General features: G+C 40.0%; 1 protein-coding gene across 5 annotated transcripts in view; it reads left to right on the top strand.

The window, feature by feature from the left end:
- LOC122934435 (probable cation-transporting ATPase 13A5) overlaps positions 1–16,747 on the top strand; it is a 246,680-nt gene that overhangs the window by 178,489 nt on the left and 51,444 nt on the right. For 3 of the 5 annotated variants that reach the window (XM_044289895.1, XM_044289893.1, XM_044289892.1), the window contains 6 exons: positions 963–1,072; positions 3,500–3,596; positions 4,576–4,648; positions 8,164–8,338; positions 9,277–9,449; positions 11,042–11,130. In XM_044289895.1, coding sequence (XP_044145830.1) covers positions 963–1,072; positions 3,500–3,596; positions 4,576–4,648; positions 8,164–8,338; positions 9,277–9,449; positions 11,042–11,130 — 717 coding nt within the window. Of the gene's footprint in view, positions 1–962; positions 1,073–3,499; positions 3,597–4,575; positions 4,649–8,163; positions 8,339–9,276; positions 9,450–11,041; positions 11,131–16,747 lie in introns of those variants that run through there. The other 2 variants (XM_044289894.1, XM_044289896.1) reach the window with 2 other exon arrangements.

Here is a 16,747-nt window from a genome sequence, read left to right as displayed (position 1 = left end):
CAGGGCTCCATGAGAATGTAGCAAATCTTATACAAATTGCATTAGAAATTCAATACATCAGGTATAACAATAAAAAAAAAAAATTGCATATGACAAAAAAATAAAACATTTTTTTTTCCAAAGTTAATATTAAAGGGCTTCTGTCACCCCACTAAAGTGTTTTTTTTTTTTTTTTGGGCTAGTGAAATTAGTTATATTGCGATATATCACAATATAATTGTGTTACTTACTTTGATCCAGCAGTTTCTTCAAAAAACGAAGTTTTATCATATGTAAATTCGGTCTCTAACAGCAAGTAGGGCGGCTACTTGCTGCTAGCTGCTGCAGAAATCCGCCCTCTCGTCGTGTTGATTGACAGGGCCAGCCGGGATCTCCTCCTCCGGCCAGCCCTGTCGGCATTTCAAAAATCGCGCGCCTCTGTTGATTCGGCGCAGGCGCTCTGAGATGAGGAGGCTCGTCTCCTCAGCACTCCCTCAGTGCGCCTGCGCCGATGACATCACCGAAATAGAAGACGTCATCGGCGCAGGCGCACTGAGGGAGTGCTGAGGAGACGAGCCTCCTCATCTCAGAGCGCCTGCGCCGAATCAACAGAGGCGCGCGATTTTTGAAATGCCGACAGGGCTGGCCGGAGGAGGAGATCCCGGCTGGCCCTGTCAATCAACACGACGAGGGGGCGGATTTCTGCAGCAGCTAGCAGCAAGTAGCCGCCCTACTTGCTGTTAGAGACCGAATTTACATATGATAAAACTTTGTTTTTTGAAGAAACTGCTGGATCAAAGTAAGTAACACAATTATATTGTGATATATCGCAATATAACTAATTTCACTAGCCCAAAAAAAAAATATCACTTTAGTGGGGTGACAGAAGCCCTTTAATGGTTTGTTATATTGCAACAATTTTAAGCATTTTTTTTTTTCTCTCTGTACAACTGTCTTTACACAAATTGTGTTCCTATTTCTAGGCCCTCAAAGCTGCTCATGCAGGAATATCTTTATCAAACTTGGAAGCATCAGTGGCTTCACCCTTTACATCCAACATCCCAAACATTCAATGTGTGCCCAAACTACTAAAGTAAGTTACTGTCACTCTACACACTAGATATAAAAAGTATCACTAATGGACTGCCTAACTAAGGAAAGACATACATTAATGAGGTGGTAAAAGAAGGAGAGGTTAGAATTTAGTTTAAAGGATGGTGATAAATTCTTATTTACAGTTAAAACATGCTATACTGAAAACAATAGGAAAAATAGTATTTTTAAACTCCCTTTAAATGGAAATTATAAGGTACTAAGAAATGGGTTATACAAAAAGAAGTAATTATCAATGATTTATATATTTTTAAAAGATGTTAAAGGTGGAGGAAAGAACCCGGACACCTTTTTCTATTCATTTCAATCAATATATCTAGAGATGAGCAAACTTTTCAAATATTCGATTTGGCTGCTTCTCCGAACTTCGACAATAAATTTGAGTTGTTGCAAAATACTTTGTCATGAAATGCATTCCATTGTATGTAGCGGGCGCAAAGACGGGGGACTGTGATTGTGGCGTCCCCCGTCATTGAGCCCCTTAGATGCCAGGTTCAGTGCTGATTGCAGCATCTGAGAGTCACATTGAAGCCTTTTAGGAGTTAATAAGGGGTTACAGAAAAGAACATAGTCACCTCATCCACTACGTTTTTTGTAGTCTAATTGTTGATAATTTAAAGATGTCTGGCACCAAGGATTCCTGATATTCGTGAATGCCATAATTTGATAAACTTTTGGAATTGTGCAAACAGACGTAGCTAAACGGCTAATCATTATTTTATACTGTTTTTCTTTCACATAAAAGGGTAGGGTGGTTGGAATTGTAGGGCTTTAAACGTAAATTAGATTTTCTACTGGATTGGGTATGACTTGAAAATGTGGGTAAATAAAGAGTAAAAAAGTTGAAAACTCTACACACTACATATAATAACTAGCACTAATGGTCTATAATCAACATAATAATAATCTTTATATAGTGCCAATATTGTGCAGTATCTTACAACCCAATGGTTATTCTCCCCCCTCATTAATAACGATCCACCCTAAACCTCTTTTTGCTCTCTAAACATAACATATCAAATTAAACAGTCATCCCACGTTCTTTCTGTTATATTAACAGAAAACTTACAACTAACCCATGGATTTTTAATCATTTTTAATATTGCCAGTTTTTTCTTTCATCTCTAAACCATTTTTTACAAAAGTATGCTTGTATTTACATATCTATCCTGTATTTGCTGAGTTGGAGGATTTAGATCCATCAATTAAAAAAAATAAAAAATCTAGCAAAGTACATTCATTTCCCTATGGCCACATATATTTACTTTCTCCTTCCTCCTGTCTATAAATGTTAAAACTGCCATTTCTATATCTCTATTCAGATGTACCTTATATAATATTGCTATTTCTGGAGTGTTTATCCCCCTTCCTTAATAGGCCAATTTTCCAGGTGTAGCAATGGCCCTATCTGCAAATAATTGCTTAATTTCTTAGCCAACCTATATGTATTTCATATTATTTTTCACAGGACACCTTAAACATTTCATTTGTACCTTAAGATAATGGATATAATATATTGTGAACATTATGCAAAAAATGTTTCCTTTCTTATCATTTTTTTTCTAACTATTACAAAAAGTTTCAATACAAAACATTTCTAAAACCATTACCTTACACTTGTACCCTGAAAATGGATGCTATTTATGCAATTTATCTACTGGCTGGGCCTGCCGCAAGACTTCCAAAGACTGGAACACATTTTGGCAGTCTATTTTTCTATTACTGTTTCTATGGCACCATACTGCCCAAAAATCTTGCACAGCACCAAAACGCTACCAGCCCCTTCGAAGTAACTTTTTTTAATGTTATTCTGCTAAGGTATTCATCTTGGGAAATTTTTGACAAGTTATTTTACACAGAAAGAAAAATGCTGTACAAAATATAGCTAAATTGAATACCTAAAAAAACTGAAAATGAGGCAGCACTCCAGATATGGTGAAAATGTGATGACCTGTTTATTCCCAAAGAAACGTTTCAGCCCAACACAATGAGGCCTTTGTCAAGCTTACATAAAGAAATATGTGCTTTAACAATAAATCACAATTTTTCACTCAATAAAAAGTTAACTTTTTTGCAGTAATTAACCCAAATATCTCCTATGTTAAGGGGTAAAGGAATAAAATAAAAAAACTTGGCACAACGCCTTCGATGTATATTTCCAACTATTTCGTTGGGTGATATGTAGTTTACAAAAAGTTGATATCTTCCTTATTGCTCCTTCCAATATTGATGAATATTGAGAGATGTAAGGAATGAGGGTATCAGTTAGACAGAGATTAGTTAGCTAGAAGATAGACCACTTAGCTCAAAAAAAAAACAGACAGCTGTTATTATTTCCTGTCCCTAATTTAATAGCGAGGTCACCTCTGGAGCTAAACTTCTTCTAATTAACTTTTTATTCTCACAGAGAAGGAAGAAATACATTCGTTACTGCTATAAGTGTGTTCAAATACCTCATTGCCTATACCCTGATTCAGCTGATTTGCATGACACTTCTGTTCTGGGTAAGAAAACATTAGTCTATGAATATAAGTCATTCAAGTATTTTACATGTTGGATTTTTAGCAGCATTATGGAAAATTTACAAAAACAGATGTATGAAGGCACAGTGGAGTATATTATACGTTTAATAATATAGTTACGTAGTTGCATCTTTAATACAGTTGAAAAAAGCTATGTCCATCGAGTTCAGCCAAGGGATGGGTGCTGATGATTTTAGAAAAGTGAGGTGAGAACCACATATCTACACATAGGCTATGTTATTTTATTTTAAGAATTCATCTAAGCCTTTTTTTTTTTTTTTAAACTGTCCACCGTTCCTGCTGTGACCATCTTTTTTGTCAGAGAAAACTGATTTGTCTCCGTTGACTTACATTGTGAGTCATGACGGATCCGTGTCTTGCTCCGAATCCCAGGACGCACTCAAAAACACTGCTTGCAGCACTTTTGTGTGCGTCATGGGAACGCAATGAAACAGAACGGAATGCACTCTGGTGCACTCCGTTCCCTTCTGCTCAGTTTTGTCCCCATTGACAATGAATACAGTCCGCGAAAAAAAACGGACATAAAAAATTTGGGCTGGCATTACATTTTCAATAGATGGTTCCGCAAAAACGGATACGGAAGACATACGTATGCATTCAATTTTTTGGGAGGACCCATTGAATGGAGCCACAAATCATTATTTGCAGGCAATAATAGAACAAGATTTATCTTTCAGCGGAACGGAAATACGGAAGCGGAATGCATACAGAGTTTTTTTTTTTTTTTGCATAACCATTGAAATGAATGGTTCTGCATAATGACCGCAAGTGGAATCCGCAAAACGGAAGTAAAACCAGTAATGAAGCCTACTCAGAGATGAGATATAATGGAAAGATCTGAACCTGTTCTTTGTTTTTGACCCATACCTGGTTTTGGCTCACAATAACTGATGGAAATAACTGAAGTTTGATCGTGGCCTTACGTGTACTTTCTCCCCAGAAACAGACAGTTCTTGGAAATAACCATTACCTGATGCAGGACATTGCCATCTCTGTCACAGTCATCCTAACAAGTGAGTATGATAACCTTGTGACTGACAAACATTGATACATCTTAGACCTCATTCAGACATACGTGGATTTTCACGGACCATGGTCCATGAAATCCCGTCCTGCTGAGTGCAGGAACGCATGGCGTCATTGGTTGCTATGATGCCGTGCGCTTTGTGCCGCCGCTTCTGTACAGTAATACACTCGTATAGATCATAAGAGTGTATTACTGTACATCAGCGGCGTCACGAAGCGCACGGCATCATAGCAACCAATGACACAGTGCGCTCCGTGCGCTCCAGGCCCGCACGGACGTGTGCATGAGGCTTTAGAAATCAGCAGCATGTGAAATGTTGCATTTTCCTTATGTGGATTTCACTCTTATCAATGGAAGGAAGATCTGTTGAAATTTGCATCAAATGCCCTCCAAAGACTAAATAAAAACCGCACAAAAATGCACCAAAATCTTGATTAATGCTACATGCACACGACCGTTGTTTTGATCCGCATCCGAGCCGTAGTATTTGCTGCTTGGATGCGGACCCATTCACTGTCCGCATCCATTGCTCCGTTTCGTGGTCCGCAAAAAAATGTATAACCTGTCCCATTCTTGTCCATTTTGCGGACAAGAATAGGCAGTTATATTAATGGCTGTCCCTGCCGTTCCGCAAATTGCGGAACGCACATGGAAGACATCCGTGTTTTGCGGATCCGCAATTTGTGGACCGCAAAACACACAACTGTTCTGTGCATATAGCCTTATAGTGCAGATTTATGTGTTTTTTAATGTGGTTTTGCTGCAGACTTTCTGCATATACATATTCATCGTGTGCAGGTACCCATAGGAGAACATTTATTAAGACCGGTGTATTACATGGCGGTCATAATCTATCTTCCACTGATTTAAGATGTACCACAGTTATTAAGAGGGTCACCTCACTTTATGATTGTGAGACGTCTGTGCAGCAAAATGAAAATCTAAGGGCCCTCTCAAGCAAGTGCGGATGCGGTGCGATTTTGACGCACGGTTGCTAGGAGATAATCGGGATGGGGACCCGATCATTATTATTTTCCCTTATAACATGGTTATAAGGGAAAATAATGGCATTCTTAATACAGAATGCTAAGTAAATTAGGGCTGGAGGGGTTAAAAAAATATAAAATATAATTTAACTCACCTTAATCCACTTGCTTGCGCAGCCCAGCTTCTCTTCTGTCTCTCTTTGCTGTGCACAGGAAAAGGACCTATGGTGATGTCACTGCGGTCATCAGATGGTCATTCACATGATCCATCACCATGGTGATGGACCATGTGATTAGCGCAGTGACGTCACCACAGGTCTTTTTCCTCACAGATGAAGACAGAAGAGATGCCGGCTGCGCGAACAAGTGGATTAAGGTGAGTTAAATTATTTTTTATTTTATTTTTAACCCCTGCAGCCATATTTTACTAAGCATTCTGTATTTAGAATGCTATTATTTTCCCTTATAACCATGTTATAAGGGAAAATAATACAATCTACACAACCTTGAACCCAAACCTGAACTTCAGTGAAGAAGTTTGGGTCTGGGTACCACATTCAGTTTTTTATCACATGCGTTCAAAACGCATGTGGAGGACATTGGAGCACAAGCAATATGTAGCGAAATGGGTGGTTTTTCTACCCAGGTGACAGGAGAGGAGGAGCAGGACTAGCCAGAGGAGCAACAGGGCGATGAGGCAAAGGACCCAGACACGCTGTGGCAACATGCAGTAGAGATGGAGGCAGGGATTCCCTCCGAATCATTTGTACAAATGGCCCACTGCATGCTCACTTGCTTGGGTATTGACAGCCGAATTGTCACCAGAGGGATGACTTCTGGCTCTCCACCTTGTTGGACCCTCGCTACCGGTCCAAACTGGGGGCCTTTTTTACACCCGCTGATATGGAGGACAAACTGAACTACTATAGAGACATCCTATGTAGTCAGTTGGCCAATGCATATCTGCACCACCATCCATCCTCTCGCAGGTCTGACCGGGGGGGGCCCTCTGTGCTCCCGTTCGGCAATTCATGCTTTTTGGTTAGACCCATGTTGAGGAGAAGGCCCAGAATTTTTTTTAATTCGGAAACTTGGACTGGTTTCCACCGGAAAGGCTGGGCATAATAGCTTCCCAGGTTGGCGGATATAAATTGAGTGGCATACTGGTTTGTTTCTGCCACAACTAAGTCCAAGAGCTCCGCAGTCAAGAACAGCTCAAAAAATCCCAGGGCCGAACCGATCTGAGCTGTCTCAACCCGAACTCCAGACTGGGCGGTGAAAGGGGGAACTAATGGTGCGGCTGAAGTTGGGGACTGCCAATCAGGATTAGCCAGCACCTCAGGGATTCTAGGGGGTCTACGGGCCAGTCTGTGCGGTGGCTGCGACGGGGTAACTACTGCACGTGCCACCGTACCAGCTTCAACTGTCCTTCTGGTGCTCGCCACTTCACCATGTTGTACGGCAGTGCTGGTACTAGGTCCAGGGAGGGCTGCGCTGCTGGTGTATGCCTCACCACGTAATCCGACAGCGCCAGCCCCACTCTGCTGCCCTTGAAGCAGATCCTGCGCAACCTGTGGTCTAGCAACACGGGGCCGGGTACGCCTGGTGGTATCAGGGACCTCAACCTCCTCGTCCGAACTTTGTTTCAGACTGCCACTGCTTTCTACAGGTTCATATTCTGACCCGCTAGATTCGTCAAATGAGGGTTCCAATTTCTCATCCGACTGGGTCAGAAGCCTGTAGGCCTCTTCAGAAGAATACCCCCTGTTTGACATTTAGGCTACTAAATTTAGGGGTATTCCCTGAGACTACCCAAGAAAAAAAGCAAGCCTGTTTTACAAATGGGAGGCTAGCGAAGTACCGTAGGGCGCTGCGGTTGATAAAAAATATAAAAACTGATTTTTTTTTATCGCTGCAGCGCTTGTAAAGAGATTCTGCAGTGATCAAAAAAAAAATTTTGATCACTTACAGATACTAATCAGCGAATAAGTGACTGCGGTGCGGTGGGCTGGGCGCTAAACTACCTAACCAAGGGGCCTAAACTATCCCTAAAACCTAACAGTGAATACCAGTGGAAAAAAAAAGTGACAGTTTACACTGATCACTTTTTTCACTTTCACTAGTGATTGACAGGGGCAAGAAGGGGTGATCAAGGGGTTAATTGGGGTGATAGGGGGTGATCTGGGGCTAAGTGTAGTGTTTGGTGCTATTCACTGTGAAGCCTGCTCCTCTGCTGAGACCAACCGACGAAAAGGACCAGCAAAGGATCAGGGAAGCCATTTAACACATCATATTTACAAATATGATGTGTTAACTGGCTTCTGAATGGAGATTTTAAAAATCGCCAGCCTGCCAGCCTGCCATGCGCGGGCCGGCTAAGCGCGTCATCTCGCGTCTCGCGAGATGACGCGTATATGCGTGACTGTGCGCAGAGCTGCCGCCTCCGGACCGTGATCCTGCGTTAGGCGGTCCGGAGGCAGTTAAAAGAAATACATTTTTTTTGTTTTTTTCACAGTGAGTATAACTGGGCCTGCTTCGAAGCTAGCCCCTTACAGACCTGCAATGAGTCTCCTTTCTCCACCTCTACTGCTTTCACTGGTTCTGCATATTTCATTTGCCATCACTATACAAACCAGTGCCTTCTTCCTTGTCCAGCAGCAACCATGGTACAATGAAAGCAATGTTTTCAGGTAAGAATATTCCCCTTCTTTTTGAAACAACAATGTGTTTTCAGTAGAGATGAGCGAATTTCTTAAAAGTTTGATTCGGCTGATTCGCCGAATTTCACAAAAAGAACTGCTTTGTGACGAATTACTTCATCACAAAGCCCATTTTTTTGTAAGTAGTGGGTGTAATGACAGGGAGCTGTGATAGCGCCACCCTGTCATTGTACCCATCAGATGCCGTGTTCATACATGATTAACAATAACATTTTTTTAAATCAAACTTACCACCTCTATTTGCTCGCGACGGGCCGGCCGCCTCCACCTTGCTTGAAGATCTCAGACGAAATCCTGTGCGGCGCTAGATTACGTAATCACGGCAGGGGGCGTGGTGACGCATCACATCATCACGCCGACCAGCATGATGATGTAATCTCGCGCCGCATGGGATTTTGGCCAAGATCTTCAAGCAAGATGAAAGCTGGCGGCCCGTTGCGAGCAAATGGAGGTAAGTTTAATTTTTTTTATACTATTTCAGGTTAAATCGATTCGCTGACACGAAGCACAAGGAAATTCGGCTTCTAGGCGAATCAAATTTATCCTGAAATTCAGATCGAATTCCACTTTGTGAGATTCAATTCGCTCATCTCTTGTTTTTAGCCCTAGACTTAATAAAAGTTGGTTTATGGTGATATATACCTGTACGTCTGATATTGAAGACAGAAGAAAAGTGCCTAAACATTTTCCATGGCTTCTGGTGGATAGGTCATCAGTACTGTACTCCTGGAAAACCCCTTTAAGCTTTACATAACTATGTGCTTATGCTGTATAGAAAAAAAATGACATGTCAGTGTATGCGACCATCTTGCCTACAAACACAAATCTACTAACCTTATGATAGATTCAGATGCTTATCAAATATTTTATTTGGCTTCATATTATTTATTATGTTTCTCCTTCTTCAGTGCTTGCCTTCTTAATAATGAAACTTCTGTCAACCAAACCATGATGATGCCACGCGGTCACTCTCAGAACTTCATGACCACAACTCTGTGGTCTGTGAGTGGGATAAACCTCATAATTTTGGAATGTGTATTTTCAAAAGGAAGGGCTTTTAAAAAACCGATTTATACAAACTGTAAGTGCTGATGCTACTGTATGTACCTATATGCGAAAAACAATAATTATTCACCATTTTAAATTCAATGTTAAAAGGCCAATAAACCCTGAAAAACAAGAAAAAAAAAAACGGTTTACCAGATTTCCTGCAGTCAGAGAAGTGCCTCCTTCCTCCCAGCTCCTTGATCTTCGGCTAGGGACTGACTCTATGCACTAGCTTGACCTCACTGCCAAAACACTAATTTTGGGAAAGTTATAGGGCTTAACGCCAATATACTTTTATGGACACCCAGAGCATTATAGAAGAGCTTCAAACTGCTTTAAAAACTGCTTTAAAAACTTTTAATAAAACATTACCTTGTATGTGTACGGGTATTCTAAACAGTACCAGGGCACTGACACAACAGAAAGCACTACAGAATCAAGTTTGCTTATAAAAAAATGAGGGATTCCTCACTGTCTGTCTAGGCAAATATGACATTCATCAGTGTTGGAGAGTTGGAGAGTCTTGTGGAAATGTGCACACTGTCCATATAATGTTACTCTTGCATCGTCCAAGTAACTCAGCTTTCCCAAGACCCTGAATGACCCTTCCAAGCTATGGCACTATTTAGGAGAGGGATTTCTCTTGGTAGACTTACAGTTTCTATAACGGCTCCACATGCTGGTAACCCAGCTTTCAAAAGAAAGGCAAAGGTATACGGGGGTCATTTATGAAAACAGATATGTCAGTTTTGTGGTGTAAAAAAGTCGCAAGTCATAGCATAGCAACTGCAATATTTCACAATGGTTTATATATAACTATGGTGCACCAGTTTATAAATTTGGTTAAGGCATACAAAGCAAAAGCAGACTTGAAACTGACAAAAAAACAACCCTAGGCCTCTTGCACACGAACGTGTGCGCTCCGTGGCCATATTGCGGACCGCAGTTGCAATACACAGGCACCAGTCTGTGGGCATTCTGCATCACGGATGTGGACCGATTCACTTTAATGGGTCCCAAATCCGGAGATGCGGAATGGTGCGGGACGGAAGCACAGAACGGAACCCTACAGCAGCACTATGGAGTGCTTCTGTGGGGTTTTCTCCCGTACTTCCATTCCGCAAAAAGATAGAACATGTAGTTGCTCGTGCATTGCGGACAGCAATTTGCGGTACGCAGCACGGCCACGGAGCGCACACGTTCGTGTGAGAGAGGCCTTAAATGATAAATGACCCCCTAGGTGTTTATTGTTTGTCTCAAAAGTAAGTGCTAAAATTATACAACTTGAACTAGATATTTAAAGAGTAATCACGTTCCATAAACTTCTGATCTGTCATCTGTAACAAGAATTTGGAAGCACTCAGCTAAGCAGTATCTCTCCTTTGCCGAAGAAGATGGCTTCATAGACTTCCGACTGAGGTCATCTTCATCAGTGAGAGGACAATGCTTAGCTAAGCGCTAACTATAGCAAGTAGTGGGGGTTAAGCCCTTAGACCCATTAAAATCTTTGATATGTCACTATGAGTGGGCTATTTTCTATTTGGGTATAAAGCATGCAAAAATATGTTTTGGCTGGTAAGAGAAGCATAGTACATAACAGTTGTTTTCTGGGTTTTGTTTCTGCAGATATATTTTGCATACTGGTTTTAGCCCAAGTGGTTGCATTTTTATTCATTTTGTTTGCTGACATCGAACCTCTTTACCATGCCATGGAGGTATGTATGAAAGATAACTGAACTAGTTGACTTTTTTCTATAATGTTCTATTCATGTACAGTTTTATATAGTTACTTATTATGGTTTGAATTTATAGTGTTGATCACGAATATTCGAATTTCGAATTTTTATTGCGAATATAGGTACTTCGAAAATTCGCGAATATTTCGAATATAGTTAAATATATTCGTAATTTCGAATATTCGATTTCTTCAGATTTTTTTTTCCCGAATTGTTTTTTTTTTTTTAGATCAGTACACATGATCCCTTCCTGCTTCTAGCTTGTGGGCCAATAAGAAGGCTGCAATATACTTGACTTTAGGAGTAGTGATGAGCGGCAGGGGTCATATTAAAAAATGCACAATTTTTTTTTTCTTGAAAAAATCGGCAAGGTAATGATTGTGTAATATGCGAATTTTCGTAATTAGAATTTTCGTATTCGAATTTTTATTGTGAATTTTTCAACTTTAAGACAAAAAAGATTATAGCACTATATTAGCTAAATTGCTCTATATTCGTTTTTTTCGAATATTCGCTATATTGCTATATATTCTTGTTTTTAGAATATTACAAATATTCGAAAAAACTAAGTTATAGCAATATAGCGAATATTCGAAAAAAAAACTAATATAGAGCAATTTAGCTAATATAGTGCTATAATCTTCTTTGTCTAATAGTTGTAATTTTTTTCTCATCTGAAGTCTAGATTGGAAAAAAATTACAACTATAAAAAAAGATTATATTCGCTATATTGCTATATATTACGAATATTCGAAAAAACTGTTATAGCAATATAGCGAATATTCAAAAAATCAAATATAGAGCAATTTAGCTAATATAGTGCTATAATCTTCTTTGTCTAATAGTTTTAAGTTGAAAAATTCGCAATAAAAAAATTTGAATCCGAAAATTCGAATTACGAAAATTCGCATATTACACAATCATTATCCTTGCCGATTTTTTTTTCAAGAAAAAAAATCGCGAATTTTCGAATATTCGACGAATATTCTAAAAAATATTCGCGAAATATCGCGAATTCGAATATGACCCTTGCCGCTCATCACTAGTTTGAAATAGACATACCATAGATCCATCTAGTGTAGCCAGGGGAGTAGAACGGAAGAGGATGCAAGGCAGTAGGGTTGGTATTCTACATGTTATGGTATGTTAAAATTCACTCATTTGGATGTACTGTATCTCCTGCTAAACACTGGCGTACCACCCATAGAGGCACCAAGCAGTTGCTCTGGGGCCTGTTAGTGTGAGGGACCTGGCCATTATACATGTTATAGTGCATTAACATTCACTAGTTTTCGTTTTTGTTTTTTTTTCCTGCTAAACGCTAGCGTATTGCCCATAGAGGGCCTGTCTACTTTCCAACCTAAATGCACAGCTGCATTCCTCCTTTGCTCCTGCCCAATCTCTCATTTAGATACAGTTCTGGTTAATAGTGTTGATTTTGAATATTCTAATCGCAAATTTTTTATCGGGAATATCGGCACTTCGAGAATTCGCGAAGATGTAGAATATAGTGATATATATTCGTAATCGCAAATATTCAAGATTTTTTTTTCATCAGTAACCTCCCTTCTTGCTTGTAGGCCATTGAGAAGGCTTCAATGTCTTTATCTGAGCTTAGCAACATCCCTAGCAACCGATAGGAAAGTTGCCTACCCCATACTATATAAGAAACTCCCCAGCAGAAATTTTCGGCAGTTTTTTTTGCAGTTCTGAGAGAGACGGCAGTGTTATTGCTGTGCTCTGTGCTTTCATCTGGATCCTATTCCTTATCCAATTACATTAGATAGTTAGTTTGCTCATATATATAATACAGATAGTTAGTGGGAGATACTCAGTGTATGTTAGATAGTGATATAGTGTAGCTGAAAGATTCCAGTGCAGGGTGTTCGGTAGTGTGATAGGAATTACTGTTTCTCTGCTGTCCATACATACATGCTACAGACATTGTGCTGTGATGTCACAACAATACTTAGTGCACCAATCAGTAATATCTACTTAGACCTGATAAAATGTGAAGTTGCATGTATTGCGCAAAAAATATGCGCATCATTAGTGCCAATTTGCATAATCGCGATAATGACTGGAGATCACACATTTTAGAATTCGCTAATTTATTGTGAATATTATGTGAAAAATCTGAGAAATATTGCAACAATTAATATTGCCTATACCGCTCATCCCGACTGGTTAATAAGCAGGGAGATGCTGGGCTCCTTACTCTGCTTATTGACCAGCTGAATTTGCGACACCATCACCTGTCCTCCGCTCTTCACTCTGCTGCTTCACCTGCTTGAAGTGTTTAGCATCCTTACAATTTTAGGAGCAGCAGAGCACTGTGAGAGAGAGAGGGCTCAGCAAGCTCAGCAGCGTTTCACTGTTCTGACCTTCTCCTGACCACTGACTTGGAGAGGTAGGGTCCAAACTCCATGAGCCGTCGGGACTACACTCAGCCAGCACAGATGCATCAGACGGCACAGTGTGTGACAATTTACACTAGATATGAGCAAGGTTTTGTAAAATTCTATTCAGCTACTTTGCTGGATTTTACAAAAAAACTCTACTTTGTGACAAATTACTTCGCCATGAAGCGCATTTCTTTGTAAGTAGTGAGTGCAATGACAGTGAGTGGCTATTGCACCGCTCCCCATCATTGTACCCCTCAGATGCCACGTTCATACATGATTGCGGCATCTGAGGGCATCTGATATACATAAAAGTGTGCAAAAAAAAAAAAAGAATAATACCTGATCCATTTTTTTACGACGGGCCAGCTGCTGCAATCTTGCTTGAAGGCCTGGCGCAAAGTCTCACATGGCCCAAGATGACGCCATCACGCCGGCTGGCATGGTCATGCCATACGTCACCGTGCACAGGAATTTGGCTGCGATCGTTAAGCAAGATGGTGGTGGCCCATCCGTCAGGAGCAAATGGGTCAGAAAAGTATTATTATTTTTTTGTTTTTTTACATTATTTCAGGTTAAATTGAATCCCTACCGTGAAATTCAGTTTTTCGGCGAATCAAATTTGGGGACTTTGATTTGCTCTTGACTAGTGATCATCCATCACCCTGCACCCTGCACCCCTGCTGATCTCTGGTGCTGGAACAAAACAACTCCATCAACTATGTAGTGGACGGAGTTGGTAACTGCAAGGCTGCTTTCACTCACTTCAATGGGAGAGTAACCAGTTCTGTCCATTACACATGGGGTGGAGCTGTGTAGTTTTGGTACATGTTTTGTATTTCATTTCTTGTTTACTTTTACTATTTAATTTATTATTGCAGTCTTACATGGAAGGTCATGACAAAGTAACCCACAATTTCACCACAGAAATGGGGCCATTGGAGGTCAGAGGGAGTTCCATCGGACTAACTACTCAGATGCTGCAGTCTCTATTGACTGTGGCAACTGGGGGATAAATGACCGGGATTACAGTTATCTCTGATCCTGGTTCACTGCTGTCACTATTCCATAAATGTACTGAAAATGTCTTCAAGGGGTTAAAACAAGTTTATTTTCAATTACTAAGCATGGTGAGGGGCCAGGAATATTACCCCCGTCCTGACCCTCAACATACATGTGAAGGAAATGTGAGGGGGAAATGATTTCCTGACCAAGCTATGTTTGCTTCATCAGTGGTAGGGACAGCTGGGCCCCTGCTGTATCTGCTGGCATTGCTGAAAGCTCAGATGCTGGTGGATTAACCCTGCATCTTAGGGGTATGCAGAGGGAGGGGTCTCGCTCTCTCAACCCATCAGTGTGTCAGCATAATACTGGCAGTCACAATGCATTACAATACACACAAAAAAAAAAAAAAAAAAAAAAAAAAATATGCCATAACAGCCATTTTCTTGGGTCTCAAAAATCATAATATCAAGCAATCAAAGTCATATGTACTCCAATATTGTAGTAATGAAAACGTCAGTTCATCCTGCAAAAAATGAGCCCTCAGACAAGACCATTGCCAGAAAATAAAAATAAATAAATATGGCTCTTAAGTATTGGTGAGTCAAAACATAATTCCTTTTTTTTTTAAATGGTGTGTACAAATGGTAAAACATAATATATATATATATATATATATATATATATATATATATGGTATGTCTGTAATTGTACTTACTGGCAGAATAAAGTTAGCAAACTATTTTTCCTTGCATGGTGTACGCCAAAATAACTAAACAAAAAAAAAAAATATTGTTTCTTTACACTGATTCTCAAAAAGCTAAATAAAAAAGTCGGTGTGCAGCCCAATCAATGTAGAACCAATAATAATGGCAACTCATCCTGCAAAAAAAAAAAAATATGTGTATATATATATATATATATATATATATATATATATTTACACAGCTCTATCAACAGCAAAATAAAAAACAAAATGGCTGTACTAGTACTCCAAACACTGTTCAATAGTAACATGGCACACATAAACCAATCCATCAAAATCTGTGGTGCACAAGCCAAAAGGTGGCCTTTCCCTTCTACACCCTGCAACGTACTTAAACAGCAATTCACATCCACATTTATAATATTTCAGTACACAGTAGAACCCACCTAACAATTTAAAGGGTGCTGTGTATCTTGGAGGGCACAAGCTGGGCACAGCATATTGCATTAAAATCTGCGGAAAACTTGCAATTTTCATTTTGCATGGTCTCCTGCTTGTTAATTTCTGCAAAACCCCTTGTAGTGTCAACATGCTCACTCCATCTCTTGTTAAACTTGAGGGCTGTACAGTAGTCTCTAAAAATGAGTTACTTGTTGTGGTTTCTAGTGTTGATCTAATCAAAGTGAAAAATGTTTTTTCCTAAAATGGTGGTTACACGTGTTACAATGTGAAAATTAGAGGCCGGTGATCGCAATATGAACCATAATGATGTGCAGCCAGCCAATCAGCAGAAATCCCCTGTGATGCCACAGCCCTACAAAAGCCTCACCCCACGCGGTCGCCGTCATTTCACTGTGAACTGAGCATAGGGAGAGACGTGGAAAGCGCTAGGGATAGTGTTTTAGAATGCTTTTAATTGTAGAATATTGGATAGGGAGAGTGCAGGGACAGTGTAGGAAAATCGTAAGAAGAGTTTTTAGACACTGTAGGGAGAGCATAGGTAGACTGCAGGGACAGTGCAGGCTCAATGTAATCGCTCTGTGCATCTTGTTCAAGTTCTGCACCATTCATACTTAATCTGTTCTGTTATACATAGAATTACTGTGCATCAGACTTAGTCTTAACAGCTGGTCTGATATATAGGCGAGTTCATCTAGTTCATCTGCTGCGCCAATCATACTTAATCTGTTCTGTTATACATATACTTACTGTGCGTCAGACTCATTGTCAAACAGTGGTCTAATATATAGGTGCATTTATCTAGTACACTTGCTGCGCCATTAATGCTTAATTTGTCTTGTTATACATAGACTCACTGTCTGTCAGACATCGCCAACAAGCGTTCTAATATACCGTATATGATGTGCCATTAAGACTTAATTTGTTCTGTTATACATAGACTTACTGTGTATCAGACTCAGCATCAACAGGCGGTCTAATATATAGGCTTGTTTATCTAGTTCACCTGTCGTACCATTCATACTGT

This window comes from Bufo gargarizans, chromosome 4 (assembly GCF_014858855.1).
Source record: "Bufo gargarizans isolate SCDJY-AF-19 chromosome 4, ASM1485885v1, whole genome shotgun sequence".
In the NCBI taxonomy this organism is placed as follows: domain Eukaryota; kingdom Metazoa; phylum Chordata; class Amphibia; order Anura; family Bufonidae; genus Bufo; species Bufo gargarizans.
The sequence above is the reverse complement of the archived record's forward strand: the minus strand, read 5'-3'. Positions and strand labels throughout refer to the sequence as shown.